General features: G+C 35.9%; 1 protein-coding gene across 1 annotated transcript in view; it reads right to left on the bottom strand.

Moving 5' to 3' along the window:
- The window catches only part of DIAPH3 (diaphanous related formin 3), a 231,025-nt gene that overhangs the window by 93,047 nt on the left and 112,723 nt on the right, over window positions 1–25,255 (bottom strand). The window contains 2 exon segments of the mRNA XM_030477090.1: window positions 4,663–4,792; window positions 9,872–10,111. Coding sequence (XP_030332950.1) covers window positions 4,663–4,792; window positions 9,872–10,111 — 370 coding nt within the window.

The following is a 25,255-nucleotide window of genomic DNA, read 5'->3' as shown; positions in this document are numbered from 1 at the left end:
AAAATAAAATTCACAAGAAGCTGTGTTTAATTACTTATTTTCAGTAAGTTCAATTTCTTAAAAAAATGGCTCAGACAAGATTATGTCAAGTCTATAGTGGGCTGATGTAGGACTTGTGTCCCAATAGAGCAAAATTTGTTGATCTATTACAGGTATAGACAGGGGTGCAAAAAACACCAATAAACACAAAATTGCAGAAATATGTAAAGGTGTACTTAAACCACACCACTATGAATTTCCCTTTGCACATATTTAATGCCCCTGGTATAGAATCACAGAATGGTTTGGGTTGGAAGGGACCTTAAAGATCATCTAGTTCCAAGCACCCTGCCCTTAAGCAGGGTCATTCTTTGTCCATCATTACTTTGTTACATCAGTATTTATTTTAAGGCTAATACCTATTACTTTACAGTTAATGAGTCTTGTTTGAAAGCCAAATCAAACCAAAGCTTTAATTCCTACTGTTTTTTATATCTTGAGACATAAAATTTCGTATTTGCTATTTTGAGCACCACATTTGTATGATTGTTATAAGCAACCTGTCTCCATCTTAAACATATAATTGCATTTTTTCTACCAAGGAAAATATGGCTCAAGAAGGCAATTCTGTAACCTTGTTCTTTTGATAGTTAGGCACATTGATCGAATTTCTAAACTAATTTGTAATTGTGGCAATATAATTAATTGAAATAATTTTTTTTCTTTATCACCTCATGTGCACTTTAGTCCTCTTCCTGTGATATTCGAACCCTCTTCTAACAACAGCTTTTAATTTTATCTTATCACCTCATTTCACTAGGACATTCTACTGCTAGTGAAATTAAACCTTTACTGAAGTAACAGTAAATCTTTAGAAATCACAATAGGTACAACTGTTCCCCAAACGAGTAAGTTGCTTTACAAAATTGGCCATAGACTTTCAGAAATTCTGTAATAGGAAAATACTCCTTTCCTTATGACATACAGACTGCTTATAGCATACATACTAATACTGTTCTCTCATGCTGTCCTAATGTTTTTAAATATCAGTGGGGGTGTTCTGCTTTTTAATGAATATAGATTAAACTTTACATTTACAGTTTGGTTTCTGGCTTAAAAAAAAAATTAAAAAAAAACTTGAAAAATTTCAAAAATGAAAAAAAGAATAAGTTACTTGTAAAGTGACAATGAGTTAATGACTTTCAGTGGAAGGAAAACCTGCAGTTTTGTATTGTTATTACAATATGAAAGACTCTATACACCGATACCTGTAAGGTCTGTGTAAATTAGAGTCAATCAATAAAACAGCAGCCTGGATAAATGCAATATAAATCTTTAGAATACCATAAAATAAGAAATTAGTAAAGTGTACTAAATTACCAAAATATTTCTTCTCTAGAATACTAATAGAAAAGTAGGAAAGTCATTATGTTTAAAAGAAGAGACAGCTTTAATTATATGAGTCTTCAGGAACTGTCATATCAGTAAGCTCATTAGCTGCAATGAAAGTTCCTCCTGCTGATCTAAACGTACTTAAAAAACAGGATTTGTTATACTTCAAAGCAAAAAGGTATCTTTAATTCATGTACTGTAACAGTGAGTTAAGCCTACTGTTAGTATTACAAAAGTAGAAACTAAAACTTCAGCACATAATAGAAAGGGGGCAAATTAAATACTCTGAAGTAAATTACAACTGCATAGGTCACATGTCCCTTGCTGCTTCCCTGTCAAAGTCATATTTTTAAAAATTAACTTTTTTTTTTCTGCTGCAATCATTAATTTACCTATTGTGAATGTTTTATCATTCACAAAATACTCAAAAATACATATTCACAATTAACAGACCTTGTCACTGCTCTTAAAGTCTTCCAAAATATGTTAACAGTTTACTGTATGACAATTACTGGACAATACTTAATGAAATTAAAGGAACAAAAATGCTTCTTCTAAAAAGGATAAAAAGAAAATGAGTCGCTAAACATTATAGAGGTCTAATGTTCATCATTTTGAATAAAAAATAACTCAAAAGAGAATTTTTAAGAATGAGTAAGTACAAAATAAAAAAGATACAAAAATGGGCTGGCTCATACAAGGACAGTCCTGTCAAGGAAGAATTCTAAAAAGGAATCTTATTAAGAAACTTGTAGAAGACTCAACAATCACTTGTCGGTGATCAAATCAAAACCCATAAATGCATAGGATAGTCACATTTCTATACAGTGTGTTCAACTTTAAGTTTTCTGTTCATACTGTTCAAATGGCATTTACATGTCTTTCTGCCACATTAATTTTTACTTATAATTTAAAAGGAAATTGCAAAAAATTATTTTATGTCACATACAAAACGTGGAATTATTGTATCTGAAGAAATGAATATGCAGACAGGAAATAAAACCAGCTCAATTGGAAAAAAATAGCTTTCAACAAAGGTATATATAGGAGAAAAAAAATATTCTTATCAAACTTCATTGATTTATTCTTGTGAATTACTTTTACAAATTACTTCAGAGCTCAAAGTTCAGTGAAACCATGAAGGGAATGGCATTCCACCACCTCTACAAGGCCCTAACCTTTGGATAAAAGGTAGAAAAAAGGAGATGCTCTAAGCCCTCAGTACCCAAATCCTGCTGTAACACAATCAGTATTTCTTCTGGAATAAGCATATTTGTCTAGTTGACTATTAAGAGAAAAGATTTTTGATGACTTTATCTCTCTCCCTAGCAGCCATAATGATGCCTTGTCACATCTGCTGTGTTTCCCAGCTCACTGTGTAAGCCTCATTGCAAACCATTCTTGGTCAACTTGGTAGTCTTTATCAGCTTATTGATTAGTTACCTCAGACCAGGTAAGTCTCTTTTGTTGAATATGGTTGATCACAACCACAGATTTACAATGTTTTTGAACTGACCTTTTGGTAAGCTCAAGCAATAATAGCCACTTCATAAAAAATTTACTCCGCAAAAGCTGATACATATTAAATCAACTTGCCTTGTAAAAATATACTTCTGCAAAATTATTACAAAGTTAAAAAAAAAAAAAACCCACATGAGCTGCAGTCTTTGGAATCTGCTGAATTTTGCAAAATTCCAGTGCAGGAGGAATCTTTGAAAACAAAATGAAGTTTTGCAGGTAGGAAAACAAGTATAAGCACACACACTGACATGCTAATCTGTTAAGGACATCCTTAGCCTTTGTTTTTTTCATATAGTAAAACTATAATGCAAAATGCACATCTCATAGTACACCAAAATAAATTCAATATATAATCTTGAAAACATGGTCATTGATTTCCATCTTACAATGTACTGAGTGAGATCAAAATTTCATCTGGTCAGCAGCAGATATGTAAAAAAACCCAGAAAACCTGGACTAACTGATGATTTTATTGGGTACTTTTCAAATGGTCAATGGTTTATATCTCAGCAGCTTCATGTAAGATGGACTGTCTACACTGAAAATAAGGGCTTTTATAATAAGGAACATTTTGGGGTTTCTGGATGATATACAAAATCCAATCACAATACAGCCAATAACACATTAATATTAATACTACTACTACTACTGCTAATCATTATCATCAGTGGCCAGTTAACATTGAAAATAATGCATACAGTACTAATTTTATGTACAACAGAAACTCCTTCTACTACCAGTACAAACAGTTAGATGAAGAGCTTGAAGCATTTGACAGCTGTTTAAAAATACTTCAACTTCTAAGTGGTTATGCACCAACTAAAATTTGAAACTTTTAAGAACCATGACAACAGATAGCGAACTTAATGTGAGTGACCACTATCTCAAGTTCTCTATCAGAAGCAGGTCTTGCAAAGCTGTAGTTTGTGGCGGGGAGACTGACTGAGAAGGAAAAGTGACACTGTATAAAGCAATACAGATAAACAGTGACATTCTCCAAACTGAAATAAACTAAAAAATTATTAACTGAGACAGCCCATCCAATCTTCTTTTACTGCAAGAGTAGGACAGTGCTGAGATGGCATCAATTTCTAACTCGATGCTTAGTAAGTTAAAATTACTTAAGCTGTGATAACATATTTAGAAGGCACTCTTAATGAAGATATTAACTGCAAAAAAATGCTGCTGCTTATACTGAGATTTACCATATTCTATGCTGCATGATGAAGCAGTAAAAGAGGAATTTATTTTTTCAGACTTCCAATGCTACTGTTGCATGAAAAACATATATGCAGGGAAAACAAAGCTTTTCTGATTGATGCTCAGGAAAAAACAAAAAACAAAAACAAACAAAAAAAAAAACCACAAAAAAAAAACCCCACGAAAACTAAAAGATACGATAAGATATGACAGCCTTATTTCCGAATTAAAAGACACTGAATGATCGTACTACACTTATCATACAGAAGATTAAAATTTGGAAATAGTTCAAGATCTGTTAATAGAAAAGAACTTCTAAAAGAAATATATTTTGGACAATGATTCAGGAAGATATGTTAAAGGAAATGTAATGGGAAATCCGGTAGTAAATAATAGAAGACCAAATATTAAATAACTTCCAAGACCACTCACAGCAGCTCAAATTACTGATCTATGATATAGACTATTAATATCTATTTTTTAAATAATCTTAGTAAAAAATAAGTATTATCTCACATAAAACATGCTGCAATGCACTCAGAATCAAAAATGTTAGTTAATTATACAAACCTTTACTAGCTTTATCTAAATGCTGAAAATCCTCTACGAAATTCAGGACATCCCGATAGCTTTCTTCACACACTTCTACGAGAAAATGGAGCAATGTTGTTTTTTGATCTGCCGACTTAGTGTCCTTCAGCTAGAGAAAAAAGGACATGTTAGAACACTGAGAATAAGATTACTTCTGACTATTTTGATAATGAATATATATTTCTAATTGTGAACCCAAGGAAGGTAAGATCAAACTGTTGAACTGGTATAGCTCTTTTAAAGAAAACCCTGAGAAACAGGCTGTTTCATTTCCCCCCTTGCTAAAAATCCCCAGAAAGATCACATTAAATATTTTCTAAATTCTATGCAATATTTGAGTTCTGTACTCAAACCCAGTACACTTTTTTTTTTAATGTAATTATTTAAGCAATATAGGAATAATTGCAAAACTGTGAAGATACTAATGAAAGTGTAAAAAAAAATAAAATAAAAATCATAGCTAAATCAACAAAAGCTAACAATATATGTTGCACATATGCACTCTGTGATGTGCTCTCCTTATGTGCAAAGCTAACTCTAGGATAACAATATTTACGCAGTTGAAGCTACAACCTCAACCTGCACAAGTTCTTCCTTTCATCAGTTCTCAATAGGGCAATCAGCAGTTCATAGGCTTCATTGTTTAAAAACTTCAACTTAAAATTCTTAAGCATAAACTTTTCCTTCAGCACCCTTTATACATACAAGACTATTTTAACTCCAGCCATTTTAAAATTTGCTGTTGTTTGTGTAAAAACACTGATATGTTTCTGTTGTAGTCTCCCGTGTCAGCTAGTCTTTAAAATAATCAGAGATTTTTAGAATTAGAAAATGACATCTCATAGGAAAGTTTTTCTTCACTACTAAAAAACTTTCTGCATAAAACAATTTGACAGTATACATGTACGTAGGCACATACAAAGTATGCACACATACTAAAGGGCTGCCACAGCTGCACACGGACTTGTACATCTGAATACTGAAGGGAAAAGTCTTTAGCACACTATAACAACTAGTACTAAAGTAGAAAACTCATGGTACTTTGTTTCAGCTTCAAGACTGTTCTTTAGTTTGTTTACTATGAAAAATACAAGTGATCAGCAATGCTCAACCAGTGTAAGAGTAACTACAGCAACAAGGCAGAGCAGAAAAATGACCTCCCTTTCCCAAGAGGGTTCAAAACCAGACACAGAGCTTTATGGGGATTATTTCTGAACAGGAACTGAGAGCAACATCAATCCCAACCGAACTATATATACACTTTTTTTTTTTGAAGATGTATTATTAACACAGTTTTCCCATAGTTGCAAATTTCTTATAAAGAGATTTTTTCACACTACCTGTGGAATAATCCTCAGAGATGACTTAAAGGGCATTTTATTGATCTGATTTAAGAATCAAATTATATTGTTTGCCTTTTCCATATTGTATGTAAATTAAAATGAAAAATTTTGAATGGTGGTTATCACTGTGGCTGATACTTCATACTTCACTGTAAAAAGTCAGCGATTATTGTCAAAGATCAAAATGATGTTATCTTAATACAGAATGTATATGTTTTCCTTCTGATGGATTAATAACGTGAGATGTAATTTTCAAAACAAACGGAACACAACACATACATATCAAAACCAAAAAACTTATTATATGGTTGTTATTGTATGCAGTGTTATAAAATAAGTTACTTCCTCTGCACAGAGAATCTCAGTGAGAAATGTCTCAAGAGTTGAAACATCACACAAAATTTCTATAATGTGACACTGCTTAAAATACATGTAGTTCACAAAAGTTAGTTTTAAAAACCAGCCACTGTCATAAACATGCATATAACTTTAATATATTGGTATTTAATAAACAATTGAGTATTAGCATACGAATACCATATCTCTCTTCTGAGAATATGCACACATGTGATGCAGAAACTATTACAGTTCAATTCTACATGATGCAGGGAGAAGGCAAGATATGGAAGTGGAAGACACCCACTTTTGTGAAAAGTGGATAGTCCATATAGATCCCTATCATTGGTTGGGCACCACTGAAGAACAGATAAACGTTATATTCTTCAAATATTATAGAAACCAACATCTTTGAAGGACAGAGGTCACTGCAAATTTGTTTAGTTCTCGGAACCCCTACTGAAAAGGGCTATGCAGATAACAAAGTGGTCTGCAATTTGCAGCTTTCTAGTTTTGGACCCTGAAGGAATATTGGTTTGGGAGGGATTTTTCCTGTTTTAATAGTAACGCTTTTAATAGCTGAGCCAGTTTATTATTCTCAGAACAGAGGAGATCAAGCATTAACCAAGACATTAGACATGGTTAAGAAAATCCCCAAAATTACACATACATAGTTTTACCTCTGTGTTTCCAGACAAAGTGATCTGTCTGTGTAAGACACAATTTCACAACCAGTGAAGACTTGGCACTCACGGGCTTCCTAAATGAGGCCACAATTGGATGAGGTAAATTAGGAAATGATGACTAGTACCCTGATACATATAGGACAGTAAATGCAAAGCGATTCTTTCTCTGAAAATCTGCCAGTCTTCAAAAGACCAAGTAGTTGGATGTAGGTTGCATTTGTCCTGGAACATCTAGTGGCAGAGATCTCAGATTTTACAGATGAATTCTAAGGTGGCCATAGTTGCTCTGCCTCCCAGAAAAATTTATCGTAATTGGTATTTCTTTTGTAATCATAGAACGGTTTGGCTTGGAAGTGACCTTTAAATATCATCTTGTCCAACTCCCCTGCCATGGGTAGGGACACCAATGAATTCATTCAACAACCGTTAAAGTTGAGTTCTTTTCCCCTAGAAAAGTTTTTAAGCGCCATGGCCTGGTATTTACAAACTAGCATGAAGTGATGCCAAATAAAATATGCATGAAATCTTTGTCACTGGAACTTCATTTTTTCACTTACACATTTCTTACACAAATGAAACATAGAGTACTATGATATATATTTATGCATAATGAAGTTCTGAAAGGAGAAAACAGTATCAGCATGTCTAATCAGATGATACGATGTTAAAATGACACCATAATAAGCATTTTGATAATAGTGAGCAATTTACCTTTTTTGGTTCTTATAGTTTTGTATTTACTTCACGTACAGACTATTGGTAGTGATCAGCATTTCCCTTGAGCAGAAGGTTGGATTAGATGCTTACTGACATCCCTTCCCACCTGAATTATTTCCTGATTTTAAGAAACACGTACACACTTCTCAACTAGTCAACTAAATACTTTATTCAAAATATTACTTATTTTGCTCTTACTTAGGCCTCAAGGAGATTCTGAGCATTATTAGTATTCCTGGATTTCAAAAGCTTTCCAAAGTCTTCTTCACTATCAGTTCTTAACTACCCTTGCAGTTAGCAAGCTTTCTTAACTTTTAAGCAAACTTCTTTTGCTACCAGTAAAGCCAATTAATTATCCCATCTCCTACCTTAGCCACATAGAAAACAAGTGTTCAAATGCCTTCTTTATCACAAATTAATAGAAAAGGACACTGTTATGTCCTCTTCGCATCCCTCTCCTTGCTTTTCTAAACTAAAAACACCCAAATGCTTTCTCTCAGTTTAGAAGTGCTACATGTTACTATCATCTGGATTCTCACCAGTCAGTCTATATGTTTTCTGTGGTAATTAAGACAAGACTTCACTTAAAACCTTACCAGCACCAATTAAGTAGTAGATAATTACCAACTTTATAATACGTAGAAGGTCCACTAAAAGAGACACATTTTTCTCTCTAACAGAATAACGTAACCTCCTGTAAAGCTAAATAACCTTTAAGAGTGCAAATCTAAGCAACTATGACATCCTAGATTATCAAATGCATCTAATGCCAGAACACTATAGAGCTAGCCAGGACTTAAAGTCCATTTTCTGGAATTCTGCCATTCACCCCCTACTTTCAGTATCTACACACGTCAGTTACATTTCCTGTATGTAGTACTTCATGGTAGTCTTCAAAATTGTCATCTTCTAGATGTTAAATTATTCCTCCAAGATATTGTTGAAATTTTATCCTGCTCTGCAAAATGCCCGTAACAACTACCCTCATATTCTTCTCATATTTCTTTTTTTGTTGCCATATGCCTTAAAAATACAGAGAATCTAAGGAGAGCTAGAACAGATACTTGTAAAATCATACCTAAAAAGTAAATGCACCCAACTGGAGAGAGAACCTTTAATATCTTTCCTTCTGAATATGCTTCTCAACAAATTGTACTTTGAACTTAACTTTATCTACACTGTATTTCTCTATGTGGTTGATACATGCTTAAATGTTTACTTCAGACTCAGAAAGGTATATAACTTACTCTCTATAAATATTTAAGTTACAGGTATCACATTCAACAGTCGAGAACCATAGTGACAGAATTCTTCCTGAAACATGGCAGAGGAAGGGTGATTACTTTAAAGAATGTAGAAGTTAAGCTACTGTATTTTTCTCTTGTATAAAAAGATAAAGAAGCTGACAGAAGACAAAAAGTACATACAAACTCCCTAACAATTTCTTTCTTAAAACGGCTATTACATACATGTGCACTCTCTGTAGATTTTGCAGTGACCTCCCAGAGGCCACAGGAAAAAAAAACAACACTAAATAAGGGGAAGGCAATAAGGATTAGAATTGATTATAAATAAACACTCAGTAAAGTGTGGATGTCTTCTTGTATACACCTTATATAAAAGTTGAAAGAGTGAAAATGTAAGGAAAATTAGAAGAAACAGGGAACTAATGAAACTGAGCAACAATAAAAGAGAATCAGATAAAAATATCTGTAAAAGAGAAAACATAACTGTTTTAAAACAGATTAAAAATTGACAGCCTTAGAAGTGCTCAGACATGTAAGACTACAACACTACTATGATCACAGTAATGTTTTTTCCATAATCTTATTTAGTTTTGTTTAGTTCTTTTAGCATTCACTCAAAATAAAATCTTGTAAAAGTTTAAATGCAATCTAGTCTCAACACGACTGTACACAGATTAGCTGTATTGTTCATACCATCAACTAATGTCAAGAATTATTAAAAAAAAAAAAAAAAAGGAAAGAAACCAAAGAATTAACTGATTAACTGCAGGAAAAACATCAAAACAAAGTATTTAAGTAGCATAATAAAAACTAATGAAAAAGTGAATGTGATACTCAACACAGATATTTCAAAACTCACTTTACATAGGGAGCTGAGATTATATCCAAAGGTCTGTGCATTCCGAGAACCTGCATTCATGTAGTTTCCCATTAACAATACTAGTTCCAGCAGCTTGCTAAAGCTTTTACTCTTCTTTATCTCTTCACAGGCAGCACTGACAGCCATGATGTCAGGTTTGATGTTGTTCACCTGCTCCTCAAACTGAAGCTTAAAAAGAATAGCACTGAGCCGTGGCCGTAGTCTCTTCACGTTGCTCATCTGATTGAAAATAAAATAGGAGATTTCCTTTAAAATTCATGGTACACTTTGGCACTGTACAAATGCATACAATCTGAAATGATTTATTGGTGTGACAGGCTTGAAGAAGCAATATATCTGCTATAACTGATAGCAAATGAATGAATGAATGAGAGACACTTGGGTAAGCAACCGAAATCCCATCTTGTGGTTAATACGAACTGCCCCCATCCTTTCCCAATAACTAGTATGTGTAAGCAATAAAAGATAAAGTGTCATCATATATCACATCTGTCAACTCATAAACCAAATCCTATAAAACTAATCCAAGTTTATGACCCGGTAGTTACAAAGTAATAAAAGTAGTTCACAAATTTTGTATAACTCAAGATGTACCAAAACAAGGCAAATCTCATTTTATGGTGCAAATATTTAAAAGCTGATTTCAATAAAAGCTTACAATAAACTTGCAGGAAAATAACAGTTTTGAAAAATTTCAGCTATGAAACACTTCATATAGCATACATTAATATACGCCAGTATTCATACTCCACTGTACTCTTGTATATACTACCATTATAGACTTAATCAGGTAAACAATAGCTTCTGTAGATCTCATGCAAAAGACTTGGCTTTTTCTATGGTTTACTGGTCAGGTATTTTCAAGAGAAGATTCAATTCCCATATCGCTTAGGTCACGGAATTCCCACCCCAGACATACTTACCACATTATTTACTATATTCAAACAACAAGACTCCAAATGTTATCGCTTCTCTAGTCAAGGAACATCAAATGCATTCAGTAAATTAAATTCCTCCATCTCTCAAGTTTCCAATGTACTACTCGTCCTTCCAACTCTATCACATAAATCTTCAAACATTTTTTGGTTTGGCATCACATGCAATCCCAAAAGCTTTCTGTTTTCCATTCTTGTTCCTTTTCTCCCTAACAGGCATTAAATGTTCCTTGCTCTTTCCTTCTTCCATGGCAGAAATAATGTTTTTTTTTTTTCCGGTCTGCTCTGTTTCCACGAGAAACACTATTCTCAAATTCTTCCATGAGCTTCTTCCCTCTTTTTTCCCTACCCTTATTTTCTCACCAGTTCGATGAATTCCGTAACACCTTCTTCCTCGTACCTGTATTTTACCTTCTCAAGGCAAGGTTCAAGCCAATAATGCCCTGACAATTCCAGAAATCATTAACTAGGTTTTGGGCTTTTTTAAAATAAAACACAGGTGTTATGGTTTCCAGCTATCAACACTTCTTAATGCAAGAAAAGAAGCAATAATATTGGCACTTCTCCTACAAAGTAACAGGTTTCATAAAGTGGCCTTCAAAGTTTGCTTTTATATTGGAAATATCCCACTCCAACCCATAGTGATACCTAAGGTTTTAGCAAATATTTCTCAACCCATATCTAGTCTATCAATGTTAAAATAGCTCTGACACTGCAACGTTCACAAGTGCTTGGTGCTGATCAACCCACAATAGACTCAGTGATAAGTATACACTCTTCATCCATTTCAGTGGAAAATCAAACAGTTTACCTTAATCTGATACTGAAGGCTGTCTAATCTAGAGCTTGTTTGATATAGAATCAGAAAAGGACGCAATTTTCAGTCTATTTTATTGGGTTTACTGTGACAGTAGTAGAAAATAAAATCAGGCAGAGTTAACATTTTATGCTACCAAGCCACTTTGCAGTAGTTGCCTAGCAGTGCAACCACCTGATGATGCCCCATTGAAGTAAACATACCATTTGCACTTTAGTTCAAATAAGAAATCTTGAAGTAAAATAAACAATCCTTTCCAGTAACCACACTTTGGTTTTGAACACAGAGCAGAGCACACAAACAGAATGTCTTTCAGATAAGACTAGGCTGAAAATCAACTCCAGTATTAAGCTTTAGTCCACAGACTGCCTCCGACCTGGTACTAAAGTAAAACGCTAGAATGTATATACTTTGAACATTAGCTCAGTATCAACTGTAGGCAGTTATTCTGTACTCATCGTATACTAAATAGTATCCAATAGTGTGGTAAAAATCTTGCTTAAAAACAGGTAATCAGACTTACATTTAAACAGGGCATTTCACAATTGCTCTTATAACTTGACACCTAATTAAGAATAAATACCTAAAAGATTATTAAGGTATTGGACAGAAGCAAGTTTCACAAAGTCATTCTCCCAGCTCCATCAGGAAAAATCAGTATTTTCTCCTTTTCCTCAAACAATTCACTTATTAGATTTATATACATGCTACTACTTCTCAACACATTGAGAATAATATTCTTAAAATTAAGTTTTGTTCTCCATTCAGCCAGGAAAAAAATAAGACTAGCCTAGAAAAAACCCACAAAATTCCATTGAAATTATCCAGATTTTCTATATTTCTCCCTACTCGACATGTAATAGAGGTGATCATTAATATTAAATCATGGGAGCTAAAAAAATAAAGTGTATATTGCATGGATTTTTGATATCTTGATATTTTGGACTCAAGATATTACAGAACCAGCAGATAATGCAGCATTTATTGACTTTTGGCTTCTGAGGCAGGCCAATTCTTGAAACTAAAATAATTGGGTATTTTAGAACATAAAGTTGTGTTGCACAAACACGAGCAAACGCATACACATAAAAGATGCAAAGTTTTCATCAAAACCAGTTGAACCACAACAAATTTAGAAGTTCTGTACATAAGCCTTAAGGATGGATACATAAATATGTAATCTGAAAAATAAACAGAAGCACATGCTAGAAACACAACAGAAATGCCATTGGGCTTTTTTTTTTTTTTTTTAATTATTTTTAAACACTCTGAACTCCATAGTTCATCTACAATGCATGTTCTTGCAACTATTTGTTTACCTTGTATCTAAGTCAATAACTGAGAAGGGAGGTGATGGAGAGCTCCCTTAGCAATATATAGCTTTCTTTGTGACATGCAGTCTACAAATACATTCAAACTGTAAAATCCATACACCTTATCACAAGAGATGCTAGGAATTTAAGTGTTGTGATTTTGAGACTTATGTTCATGCCCTATACTTTTTATACTCAGCATATAAACACATAAGTCTACTTATGTTCCTTACAGTGGAATCCTAAAAACAGACAATCCAAATAACTAAAAAGAAAAGTTGAAGTAGAAAGCTAAAGAGAGTGGACTACATATGTCAGAGAACTCCGTGTATGGATAACAAACTGTTTTATTTTTCCAGTAATAGTCCGCAAGAATATTCTCACTATGTGCAAGTCCAAATAGGAATTGACAACTGAGTTGAGCTATCCCGTAGTAGCTCTCACAGCTCTTTATCCAACAACAAAGAGAGGTTTTTATCTCAAATACAGCATAAATCAGAAGGCACCTGCAAGCATGTGCCATCTGGTAAATGTGTATTTTCACTGTCTGCTTTGTTGATGTCAAGTAAAGGAACATGTCTCAGAAGTTACACTGACATTACATTTGATCATTGAACGTGATTCATTCTTACAAGCTCGTAGAGAAAAACACTGCAAGGGTTCCAGTTTCACAATATACCTTCCTTACAGGATCAACACTACCAAGGCTGTCAGACCAGCTGAATGTGTTCCCATCCACAAAGTAAAATATCAGTTACAGCGAAGCCATCTAAGAGATTAAACTGGAAGGGCATCTCCTGTGGAAAATGTATCGTTTTCATCACTGCAGCATCAATGAACTCTACGGAGTGCATAGGAAAAAGGTGTGAATTGCTAACACTTCTCTTCAGACGCAGGCACTTGAACAGCAGAAAAAAAGTTCAAGTAAGGAAGAACTTACCTTAACAGGCTTTTTATCATGTTTAAAGAAGAAAAAAACCAAACACCCTACTCAATTTGAAATGTGCAGTCAACATGCCCAAATCTTAGTGAAGACCACCAGCATTCTGGAAAGACTAAACATTATTTCAGTGTATGGGAAATCAATCCATGATAACGGAAGAGTATTTTTGTTGAGATTTTTTTATGGCTATCTGGAAACGTTACTTCTTCACCTTTGGCACACTCTTTTCCTCAAATTAATGATAATAAAGTCAAGAACTGCCAACTCAAAATTAAAATGACTTATGAGAGATCAGAAAGTCTTTACACTTACAACGCAGACGTGTACATGCGTAAAATTGAATTGATGAGTTTTCAGCCCTACTAGCACTGTTTGAGGGGCCACCCTGCTACTCTACTTCCCCATCTTGAATTATAAACAGCTTGAATTTGCACTGCTGACTCAATTTCTTGCAAGTTCAAGATTTTCCTAAAGGATACTCAGGACAGAAGAGAAGGAAGCGTACTGTGACGCAGGGACAACACCTATCAATTACCTCCTAGCTGCACACAGGTAGTCTTGTCTTGTGGATGACAGTGCACTGATGTACAGTGCAGAAAATGCTCAGTACTGTTTTTGATGGCATTATGTTCAACAAAGATGGACTGGCAAGACCATTCTGCAGATCTCAGAAATGAGGGCATTCCTTTTGAATTCTCCAGAAGTCACCTGTCTTAAGAAATATATCCAAATTGCCAATGGGGGCTACAACACAGCTGTCAAGGTAAGCTGAGTTTACAGTCTTCATGCTGAAATTCGGAGATAGGTATGTTCTACTACGACAACAAAGGGGTGACTTTGTCTTATCCAAAAAATATAAATAGATTTACCGACATCTTGATCAGAACAGAACACAGAGACAACTTTTGCTTCTCTAAGTTGAATGTAGACAATGGTGCTTTCCTAAAAAGGAATTATCCAAAAATAGGAAGGTCTGAATTTCTCAAATTCTACTATTTATAGCAGACATAACAGATGTCAGAAAAGCTATTTTCATTAAAATGTATATATGGAGCAGATGCCACCAGACTGAAAAGCTTTCCTCATGGGAAACCAAGTCAAGAGTTTAATATAGGTAAAAATCCTCTGTAAAACCTCTAATTAAGCCAAAAAGCAAAAATAAATAAATTTCTACCAGAAGTCATAGAGGAATTTAAAATAGAATAATATGATATTAAACCAAATGGAGAAAAGTTTCCAAAAGTAAAACAGATCTAGCTGTATTCCAGATGGAAAAAATCTCATCAGCTTGGTCCTAGAATAAATGTCTCATATTCTGCCTGGCTACTACCAGGAATCCACCTCCTAATGAAAAGTAAGCACAGTATTACTTTGAGTCTCCCAACATACACGCCATGAAGATGAAGACAGATGATTAAGGTACGGATAGAAATGTCTGAAGACCATGACAGCAGGCTTATTACTTTCCATCAGGTTGAACCGCCATAACAACTCCAACATAAAAGTGGAATGTGATGCCACATAACTATTTAAGCAATACATAGTGGTATCAGACCACAATAGCAGCTGATGATGATGATGTCTTTGTGTGACAGACATAACCTGTTTAAAAAAAGCTCAGATCTCTAGCACATTCATGTTTAGAATACTCTTCTCTACTGATCCAACAAGGTATCCAAGTTAATTTCCTAAGCAAGGAAGGTAAGTGTCTATGATGATGACAGTACTGGCAAAGAAAAAGCATTCCACTGTAGATCTTCCATAGTCCTGACAATAGAGAATTCAGTAACAGTGGAATTCTTATCCATATGCTATTTAGTGTATTTTGAAGCACAGATAGTCTGTGGCAAAAACAGTCTGACATGAAGCATTACACAAGCGAATGCTGTGCAAGACAGCTTGCATATCCTGGAGAAAGTTTCTCGGTTCTACAAAACTATCAAAGGGAAAGTAAATCCTAAAGCACTTGGGCACCATAGGAGCTCCATTGAGCTCTTAAGTCTAAAGTTGGAACAGGTGAAATATCTGCATAGTAATTTCAAGAGGTACTGACTAGCCTCAAGATCCTTTCAGCACAGATGCCCCACATTAGCCAGTCATTTGGATGCCTTGCTCCATTTATGTGGCTAAATTCCAAGAAACCCTAGAAGTTGCCAAGTCAGAATGGCAGAATCATGTTCTGATCATGGTCCTTACTCAAAACAGAAGTGTTTTTCTTAAGATGTTCAAATCATAACATGAACATTAGAGCATTGATTACATTTCTAGTAAAGCAAAAGCAACAAATCAGATTCAGAACAGGATACTGAGACATATAGACGAATCTGAAAAGTGAATGACTGAAGGCACAAGATGAGAATCCTTCAGAAAAACCTTATTCATCTGAAGTTGTAGAGATATCTGCCAAGAATGATGAAATCCATTCGCAGGACCTGAAGGAGCTGGCGAATGAAGTTGCTAAACCACTGTCCATCATATTCGAAAAATCCTGGCAGTCAGGTGAAGTTCCTGACAACTAGAAAAAGGGAAATATAACCCCATTTTCAAGAAGGGGAAGGTGGAAGACCTGGAGAACTACAGACCAGTCAGTCTCATCTCTATGCCTGGCAAAATCTTGGAGCAGATTCTCCTGGAAAGCATGCTAACGCACATGAAAAACAATGAGGTGGTTGGTGACAACCAACATGGCTTCACTAAGGGGAAATCCTGCCTGACCAATTTGGTGGCCTTCTATGATGGAGCCATGGAACTGATGGAGAGGGGCACAGCAGTTAACATCATCTATCTGGACTTGTGCAAGGCGTTTGACACCGTCCCGCATGACATCCTTGTCTCTAAATTGGAGAGACATCAATTTGATAGATGGACCACTCGGTGGATAAAGAACTGGCTCGATGGCCACACGCAAAGAGTTGTGGTAAATGGCTCGATGTCCAGTTGGAAAGCAGTAACGAGTGGTGTCCCTCAGGGATCGGTGTTGGGACACGTCTTATTCAACATCTTTGTCGGCAACATGGACAGTGGGATTGAGTGCGCCCTCAGCAAGTTTGCCAACGACACCAAGCTGTGTGGTTTGGTTCATACGCTGGAGGGAAGGGATGCCATCCAGAGGGACCTTGACATGCTTGTGAGGTGGGCCGATGCCAACCTTATGAAGTTTAACCAAGCCAAGTGCAAGGTCCTACACCTGAGTCAGGGCAATCCCAGGCACAGCTACAGGTTGGGCGGAGAAGAGATTCAGAGCAGCCCTGCAGAAAAGGACTTGGGGGTGCTGGTCAATAACAAACTTGACAAGAGCCAGCAGTGGTGCGCTTGCAGGCCAGAAAGCCAACCATATCCCTGGGCTGCATCAAAAGAAGCGTGACCAGCAGGTCGAAGGAGGTGATCCTGCCCCTCTACTTCTGCTCTTGTGGAGACCTCACTTGGAGTACTGCGTACAGTTCTGGTGTCCTCAACATAAAAAGGACATGGAGCTGTTGGAGCGAGTCCAGAGGAGGGCCACGAGGATGATAAGAGGGCTGGAGCACCTCCTGTATGAAACAGGCTGAGGAAGTTGGGACTGTTCAGCCTGGAGAAGAGAAGGCTGCGTGGAGACCTCATTAGCAGCCTACCAGTATCTGAAGGGGGCCTACAAGGATGCTGGGGAGGGACTCTTCCTTAGGGACTGTAGTGGTAGGACAAGGGGTAACGGGTTCAAACTTAAACAGGGGAAGTTTAGATTAGATATAAGGAAGAAGTTCTTTACAGTGAGGGTGGGTGAGGCACTGGAATGGGTTGACCAAGGAGTTGTGAATGCTCCATCCCTGGGCAGTGTTCAAAGGGCCAGGTTGGACAGAGCCTTGGGTGACATGGTCTAGTGTGAGGTGTCCCTGCCCATGGCAGGGTGGGTTGGAACTAGATGATCTTAAGGTCCTTTCCAACCCTTACTATTCTACAACAATTCTATGATTCTAAGAAGAAAACTGAGACAGCCTATGTGTGTGCTAGAAGAAAACACCAACCAACCACTTTCAGCCATCTGAATTAACATCAGACAGTTAGTAAGACAAATTTTTTTTAACCTATTCTTTCGATTAGCTACCCAAATAGTTTTACCGGAACTGAACAGGGTAAGAGTGAGACGTGCTGTTACTGAAGCTTTTACAGGAACATTCCTCTAATAATTCAGCATCACAATCTTTCAGTGATACAGACGAGTAAACATAATCCAGTCAAATAGTAATTGCAAATGGCCACCTTCAGAAGGTATTTCTGGAGCCTGGTTCTCCAGCCTGTTCCATGTCCAAGGTTTGCAAGACACCAATATTACAGGTGTTAAGGATGTTCTCCTCTAAACAAACATAATTAACTTAACTGCAATTTGTCATAAATATCTTTTAGCTGTCACAGATGGCATATAATAGAAAGTTAATCTTTGGCAACACTCCTGGAAAGGCTGGAATTACTGATAGAGAACACTGACAAGGCAGAGCAGCAGATACATGACTTCTAGAACACAAGAAGAGGAAGTGTAAGCTTTACAGACAGAAATTACACAATCAAAAGATCTCCACACACGATACACCTCACCACTTCAAGATTTTAAACAAAATGAAAGTCAGTAGGTGTGGCTGTGCCAAAGCATCAAGTATTAGGAAAGGCAGAGTAGAAGGTAAGTATGATCTTTTTCCAGACAACAGTGAGAAACATTAATACATTCTGAGTCATCCTCAGTGCGGACATACAGGTGAAACCATCAGCTGAATATGGAATTGATCATTTTAAGTGTCTGCTAAATTATATAAGACAAACTAGCTTTCATCAGGCCTCACTCTAATCTTCAATTTACTCTAGTGAAATCTTTTCCTTTGGTATGAACTCATTAAAAATACATCCATTAATGAACAAGCTATGAAGCCACATAAGGACTGCTTGCCAAATTCTATTTGGGTTAGCTATCAGTGTGTTTCACAAGGACCGGGCATTAATTAATTCTGAAACAATATTTCATAATTCCCTCAATTTTACCTTTCAGTAAATAAACAATCAAGATAAAAACTGTTTCTTTCTTTTCCCTCCAGGACAATATGGGAACATACTTACAAATATCTCAAGTTTAAAAAAAAAGAAATCAAGCAGGAGCTATCACGTGCTCTTGAGACACTACTATCAGGTGTGAGACTGGTAGTGGCGTTGCTTACATCTGAGGTCAAATGTTCACTAGAAGCATCCTGACAAATATTAGCAACTTTTAAAATCGAAAGTATTTATAAAGAACATCAAAATCATTATTTTTTTTTTTTTAATAAATGGAATTGCATTTATGGATTTAAAACCGTATTACTAAATTAAATTTGTCCAGGACTGTTTTATACCCCTAGGGATTAAAGGCACTGACGAGTCTACATGCTTACTACTGTATTCAGCTCCCTCCATGCAGCATAACCAAATCAGAACTACTTTGAGGAATGGTTCCTGGTGCAACAGGCAGTTAATGTTCATTAGCATGGACAAGCCTCAAGCATTAGCATTGCTGTGTGGGCAGGAGAGTGGGGAGGGGATGACCATGCAACTCTATAAAGAATCAATTGTATTTTGAGTATGCTGGCACTCATTTATGTAAACTGCATCCCAAAATAATCTGAGGAGGGTGCAGGCAAAGATCTGGAGCCACCTGATATGACACCAAACACTGCCATGCACCTCTGTGCCTCCAAAAATGCCCTGAAATATCAGGCCCAAGAGGTGCAGGGATGCCTGATAACCTCTATCTGATGACCAGAGACAGGACACAAGAAAATAGAATGAAGCTGCGCCAGGGGAAGTTCAGATTGGATATTAAGAAAAGGTTCTTCACTGACAGGGTGGTCAGCCACTGGGAACAGGCTTCCCAAGGAAGTTGTCATGGCATCAAGCCCCATCAGAGTTCAAGGAGGCATTTGAACCTATGCTTTTAGTAATATGATTTAGTTTTAGGCAGTCCTTGCAAGGAGCAGGCAGTTGGACTCAATCCTGATGGGTCTCTTTCCAACTTTAAGATATTCTAGATTTATTCCCTTTTCTTACTAGCCCAACCAGCAAACTAAAGCATGTGTTTTAAAAATAGATTCCAAACAAGGATAATAAAATTAGTGTGCAGCAACCTGGTCAATCTTGACAAGAAGCTGAAGTTAGGAGATTCTGAGATAAAGACATCTCATGGCGACTGATGCTTTCTGACTGTAATAAAGATCTGTCCAAAAAAAACTAGCTGTCACCAACCCAAGAAACCCCTACAAAGACATAACCTGGTGCTGAGTCCTGTGTCCTCTGGTGCTGCTCATCAGCAATCCTGGCAGACTGCTTGAACACACACACAGGTGGGGTGCTCAGAAGAACACAGGTATGACAGCACAAGTGAATTAAATCTAATTAATCAGACCGAGCAGGTAAAAATTAATTACATCAATGTTTTGTAAGGAAAAATTACTTTTCCTTTCCCATAAAATCTCAACACTGAGGATTTTCTTCTGTGCTCATTTCTGCATGCAAATCTGAAACTTAAAAGCTTTATGTTACTGTAAACTTCTCTTTTGTATTTATCCTTCAACTCAGAAGTTCAGAAAGTTTACTTTAAACAAGCAAGCAGTAAGATGCACTTATCAGTTGCTTATGACCCTTACACTTTTAATATCTCAGAAAAAACCCTCAGACCAGATCGAATTAATACAAATGCATAATAATAGAAGATAATTTTTTAGTACTTGAATATTTTACTTTCAGAAAGCACTGAACAAATGTTGACTCACATATCTTTTATAGCTTTATTAAAACAATTATAATGAACGATGGTTTAACTTTCCAGCAGTCTCTCAAATAATGACATATTATTTCATTTCCTCATGCTATATTTTTAAAAGGCCATAATCTTTCTTGCCTGAAGTTAATACACTGTATTATTGGATCACATTCTTGATTAAGCTGTACTTGAACAAGTGATCTCCATTACTTTTTTGTTCTTATTTTCAGAAAGTCGTACATAGCTGTTAACCATAACTCAGAATAGTACTTAACTTGGACTTCCTACTTATTTACAACATAATCTGTCATTAAAAAAGGTTCATAAGAATTCTTGTTAAAAATTATTTCTACAAGTTGTGTTTCCCAATAAACCAGATGATCTAGAAACTTTTAGCTTCTGCTTTCTTTGACTTAACTATATTATTCTATTTGTCATCCCTAAGATGACCCATGGTGGTGTTTCTCCTTTTAAATTTCTCTCAAGAGAATATCTAAATGAACATTACTTTTTCTGAAGTTATCAGCATCTTCACTTGGCAGCCAAATGGGGGCTTTAAGTGACCTAAGCAAGAGATAAGAAAAGCAGGGCTGTCCCCAGGTGAGTCCAAAGGTGGACTCATGCCAGAACACTGTCAGTGCCTGGAGAACAAGGAAAAACACATTCTGATGGAGTGGAACTGAAGCAATGTTAGATGTTAGTTTAGCTCACATGACGAAAGAAATGCCCTGTTACTCATGGAAAGCCACGCAATACCCTGAGAGTTACATTAAGAGGGGAAAATACTGAAAATCCAACCAACAAATCACACAGCTAAAATAGCTATGCATGTTGATTTCTGTCTCAGCTGTAACTGGACACAGTTGCATGGTCACCACTGTTCAAGACAGGTGCTACATCACTCAGACAAAAGTGTTAAAGTCAAAATGAAGCTAAAACTTAAGATGACCAAATAATAGCTAGTACAGGGGAACAATACAATTATGTGCAAGTAAATATGAGAATATTTCTTACCCTCTGGTAAATATTTCTTACCATCTGGTAAGAAATTGTTCAGTCTTTCATGGAACTATTACAGAAAACAGAAGCAGTGAGGCTGTCACAGCTTCAGTAAAAGGACACAGCAGTGCTGATAAAAACACTCAAGGCTAGTAAGCTCTTGGTCTCTGGAAAGAAGCAATTGAGAATTTCATATGCAGACAGGAGCACTTCTTTGCACAATGCAGTTTTGAAAGAGACCAACCTTTAACAAGTTCACGCAATCAAGATAAGGAACTTTCTACCAGCTAGAGTAAGGGTGAGAAGGAAATTGAAATATATATTGGGGGGAAAAAAAAAAAAAAAAAAATATTGCTTACATGGGTGAAGATAAAAGGACAAAAACCAGCAATGAGCTCATCATCAATAAGTGGAGATATGAGGAAAAGATAAAACCATCAGTGCTCTAACAGGGATGAAGATAAGTAAGAATATAGGTAACTTATATTTGGATAAGAGTGATTGGATATATTGGATAGAGCAGAGTGAATGTCTAAATGACAGGTGAAATGTATTATAAAGAATACACACAACGGACATACTGTTTACCTATGTGTAATGAAATCTTCCAGGGCTGGATATGACTACATAAGAAACAAAGCCCTCTGCAAAAGATGTCCGAAAAGCAAAAGCATCACTGTTGATGGCAAACCACATCAGGTTTTATTTCAGAGGAAAGCCAAATATACACCTGCACTCACCAGCAAGGTTTGAACGATGGTATGGAAATAGTGTGTCAATTAAAATCCATTAAACAGATGACTGCATTTAAAGTATCAGATATGATTAATGAATCTAACCAATAACTATTATATCAATTTCAGGGAAAACAAATGAGATTACTAAATTATCTATTTCTTAAACAGTGTCATTGTTTATTTGATACAATGACAGACACTACATCCAAAATTAGAAAAAAATATTCTGTAAACCAATAGTTTTGTCTCAGTAGGGAAGAACTACCTCCAAAACACATCAACATTGCAAAATGTCTATGTCCTAAAGCAACATAATACTTATACTATCCACTGAAGAAAGCACCAGAAAAATATTTTAAATGCTAAGAAAACCCCAACCCTCTGTCAATAATCACCTACTAAGACAATCATCTAGCTGAAACCCCATTCATCTCCAGTGCATCTGCCATTGCAAGTGTGCTGTCATGACTATTCATTCTAAACACAAAGATAATCTTCCTTCATTAACAAGTTTTATAGAATACATTGCTCAGTAGCAGTCATATTCCTTGAAACCTTCAAGAAAATAAAATGAAGGTTAAATTACTTTAGGAGGAAGTTTATTGCATTGAGTAAACCTAGTACAAAACAGAACTGTAGTAAAACAAAGTGCAATTGAATATTTAAATTTCAGCAAGCACAAGCACACTTCAAGAATTTGAGCAACCAAATACAGCATTCAAACCAACATCAACTGAAGATAATACTACGAAGCTAAGTTGAATTTGAAGTGCTGAATAAAATGAACAGATTTAAATTACAGTTTCATAATAAAGTTCATGAATGCACACATGCCAAAAAAAACCCAAAACAACCAAACAAAAACAAACAAAAAAAAAAAGGGGAAAAAAAAAAAAAAACCAAACAAACACAAAAACCCCCTCAAAACCAAACTCCACAGTAATAGATCATAGACTTACAGAACACAGAATGATTAGGTTTGGAAAGGACTCTAAGATCATCTACTTCCAACCCCCTGCCATGGGCAGGGACACCTTCCACCATACAGGCTGCTCAAAGCCCTGTCCACCCTGCCTTGAATGCCGCCAGGACGGGCAGCCACAGCTTCTCTGGGCAACCTGTGCCAGTGCCTCACCATGGTGATAATAGGCAATAGGTGATAGCATGTGTGCTCTGAGGCATCAGCCTGGACTAAGTGAAAGAAAGGACATATAGGAATAATAGCAGTTAGCTAAGGAAAACTTAAAGTCTGGAGGAGAAGATAAGAGTAATAAAGAATTTATTTTATACTTACTGCTGAATTAATAGAAAACATAAAAGTGCAAAATAACTTAAAAAGAGGAAAAGTTCGCAGTAAACACAAAAAGCAACCCCAGCAGAGTCACTACAAAAATAAAATAAAAAAGACAGCACAATCATGAAGGGAACCTGAACCGTTTATAGAGTTATGCCCTCAATGTCTTTAAGCCAACAATAAAAGTTAATTAACTTTGGCTGAAGTAACACATGCAATACTGTAACTGTTGCAGCATGCTAGTGTCTTAGTAAGTGTCTAGCCATTTCTTTCAGAGTACCAAATCTTGACTATGAATTCAAAGACAGAAGGGTAAGGAAGGTTTCCATTATAAAACTTTTTATTATCACACAAGTAGTAATTATCCGTTTATTCACTACTCGGGCTTTTCTTTGGGAGTCAAATAGTTTAGTCATTCCCTTAATCACAACTTTAGAGCAAATTAACGTGGGACTCCAAACTCTCTAAAACACCATAACTACAAGACACTACTCACCTAAAAGAAAAACTTTAAAGTCTTGTATTGTGTGCTTGATTGTCCTCATTTGAAAAGAATAGCAAAAAACTAGGCATAAATCTGCAATTTTAAGGAAGGAAAGAAGACGAAAAAACCAAAAAAACCACACCAACCAAAACCACCCAAAACCAAAAAAACCAACCAAACAGCTATACTGGGCAGAAGTGTTGACACTTTTTTTTGTCAATGGCAGTTCTTAAAGAAATTAATAGAAGTTCTCCGCCTGCTCCCCAGCCAGAATAAAATAAAAGTTACAACCAAGCCTGACTGAGATTGAAACTTTGATGAAAAGCAAATGCATAAGATTCCATATTAAGAAAGCAAAAAAGTGATTTATTCAAAACTTCTCTCCAAGAGAAATTAAAAATGTTTCATGTTGAAAACTGATTGTAGCTTGTTCTCTGAAGTCACCTCTACTAGGTGCATAGAATGTGTGACACTAGAAAGATTGTACCTAATGATGCGGTTTTATCTGTGGGTTTTTTTTTAATGGTTTGCATGGGAAACTAGAGAAAGCACACACTTGCACTGTTGTTCAGTGGGAATCTTGTTGTTCCTTCAGAAAAGAAACTCCACCAACTTTTGAGAACTGTCACTATTTGAAGTGCTGTTTCATAAGTTATCACATTGAAGCAATTCCTTAAGACAAATTTATCAAATCAGTTGGGCTGCATCCAGCAAAACCTGACTTATAGTGCTATTGGTCTATGCTTTTCTAATCAGACTGACAGTCCCATCTAACTGACTAGGTATGTCTGAAAGAAATACTACCAGTTAAAAATGTCTACCAATAATGTTGCCATCTTGTCAAGCGATAGAAGTCAATCAATGTCTTTAAATGACAGAATGGTTTGGTTGGAAGAGACCTTAAATATCATATAGTTCTACACCCACCCCCCCAACCCACCCAGGCACAGATCACTTCAAATTTATTTATACTTGAATAGCACCAGATTTCAAAAAGCACAGTGAAAGTTACATGGAATAAAATTAATTATTGCTTAACATTTAAGACAATTATGAATTAACTTGAAGGGGTGCTTTAAAAAAA

Source organism: Strigops habroptila, chromosome 2, assembly GCF_004027225.2.
Source record: "Strigops habroptila isolate Jane chromosome 2, bStrHab1.2.pri, whole genome shotgun sequence".
NCBI lineage: Eukaryota > Metazoa > Chordata > Aves > Psittaciformes > Psittacidae > Strigops > Strigops habroptila.
The sequence above is the reverse complement of the archived record's forward strand: the minus strand, read 5'-3'. Positions and strand labels throughout refer to the sequence as shown.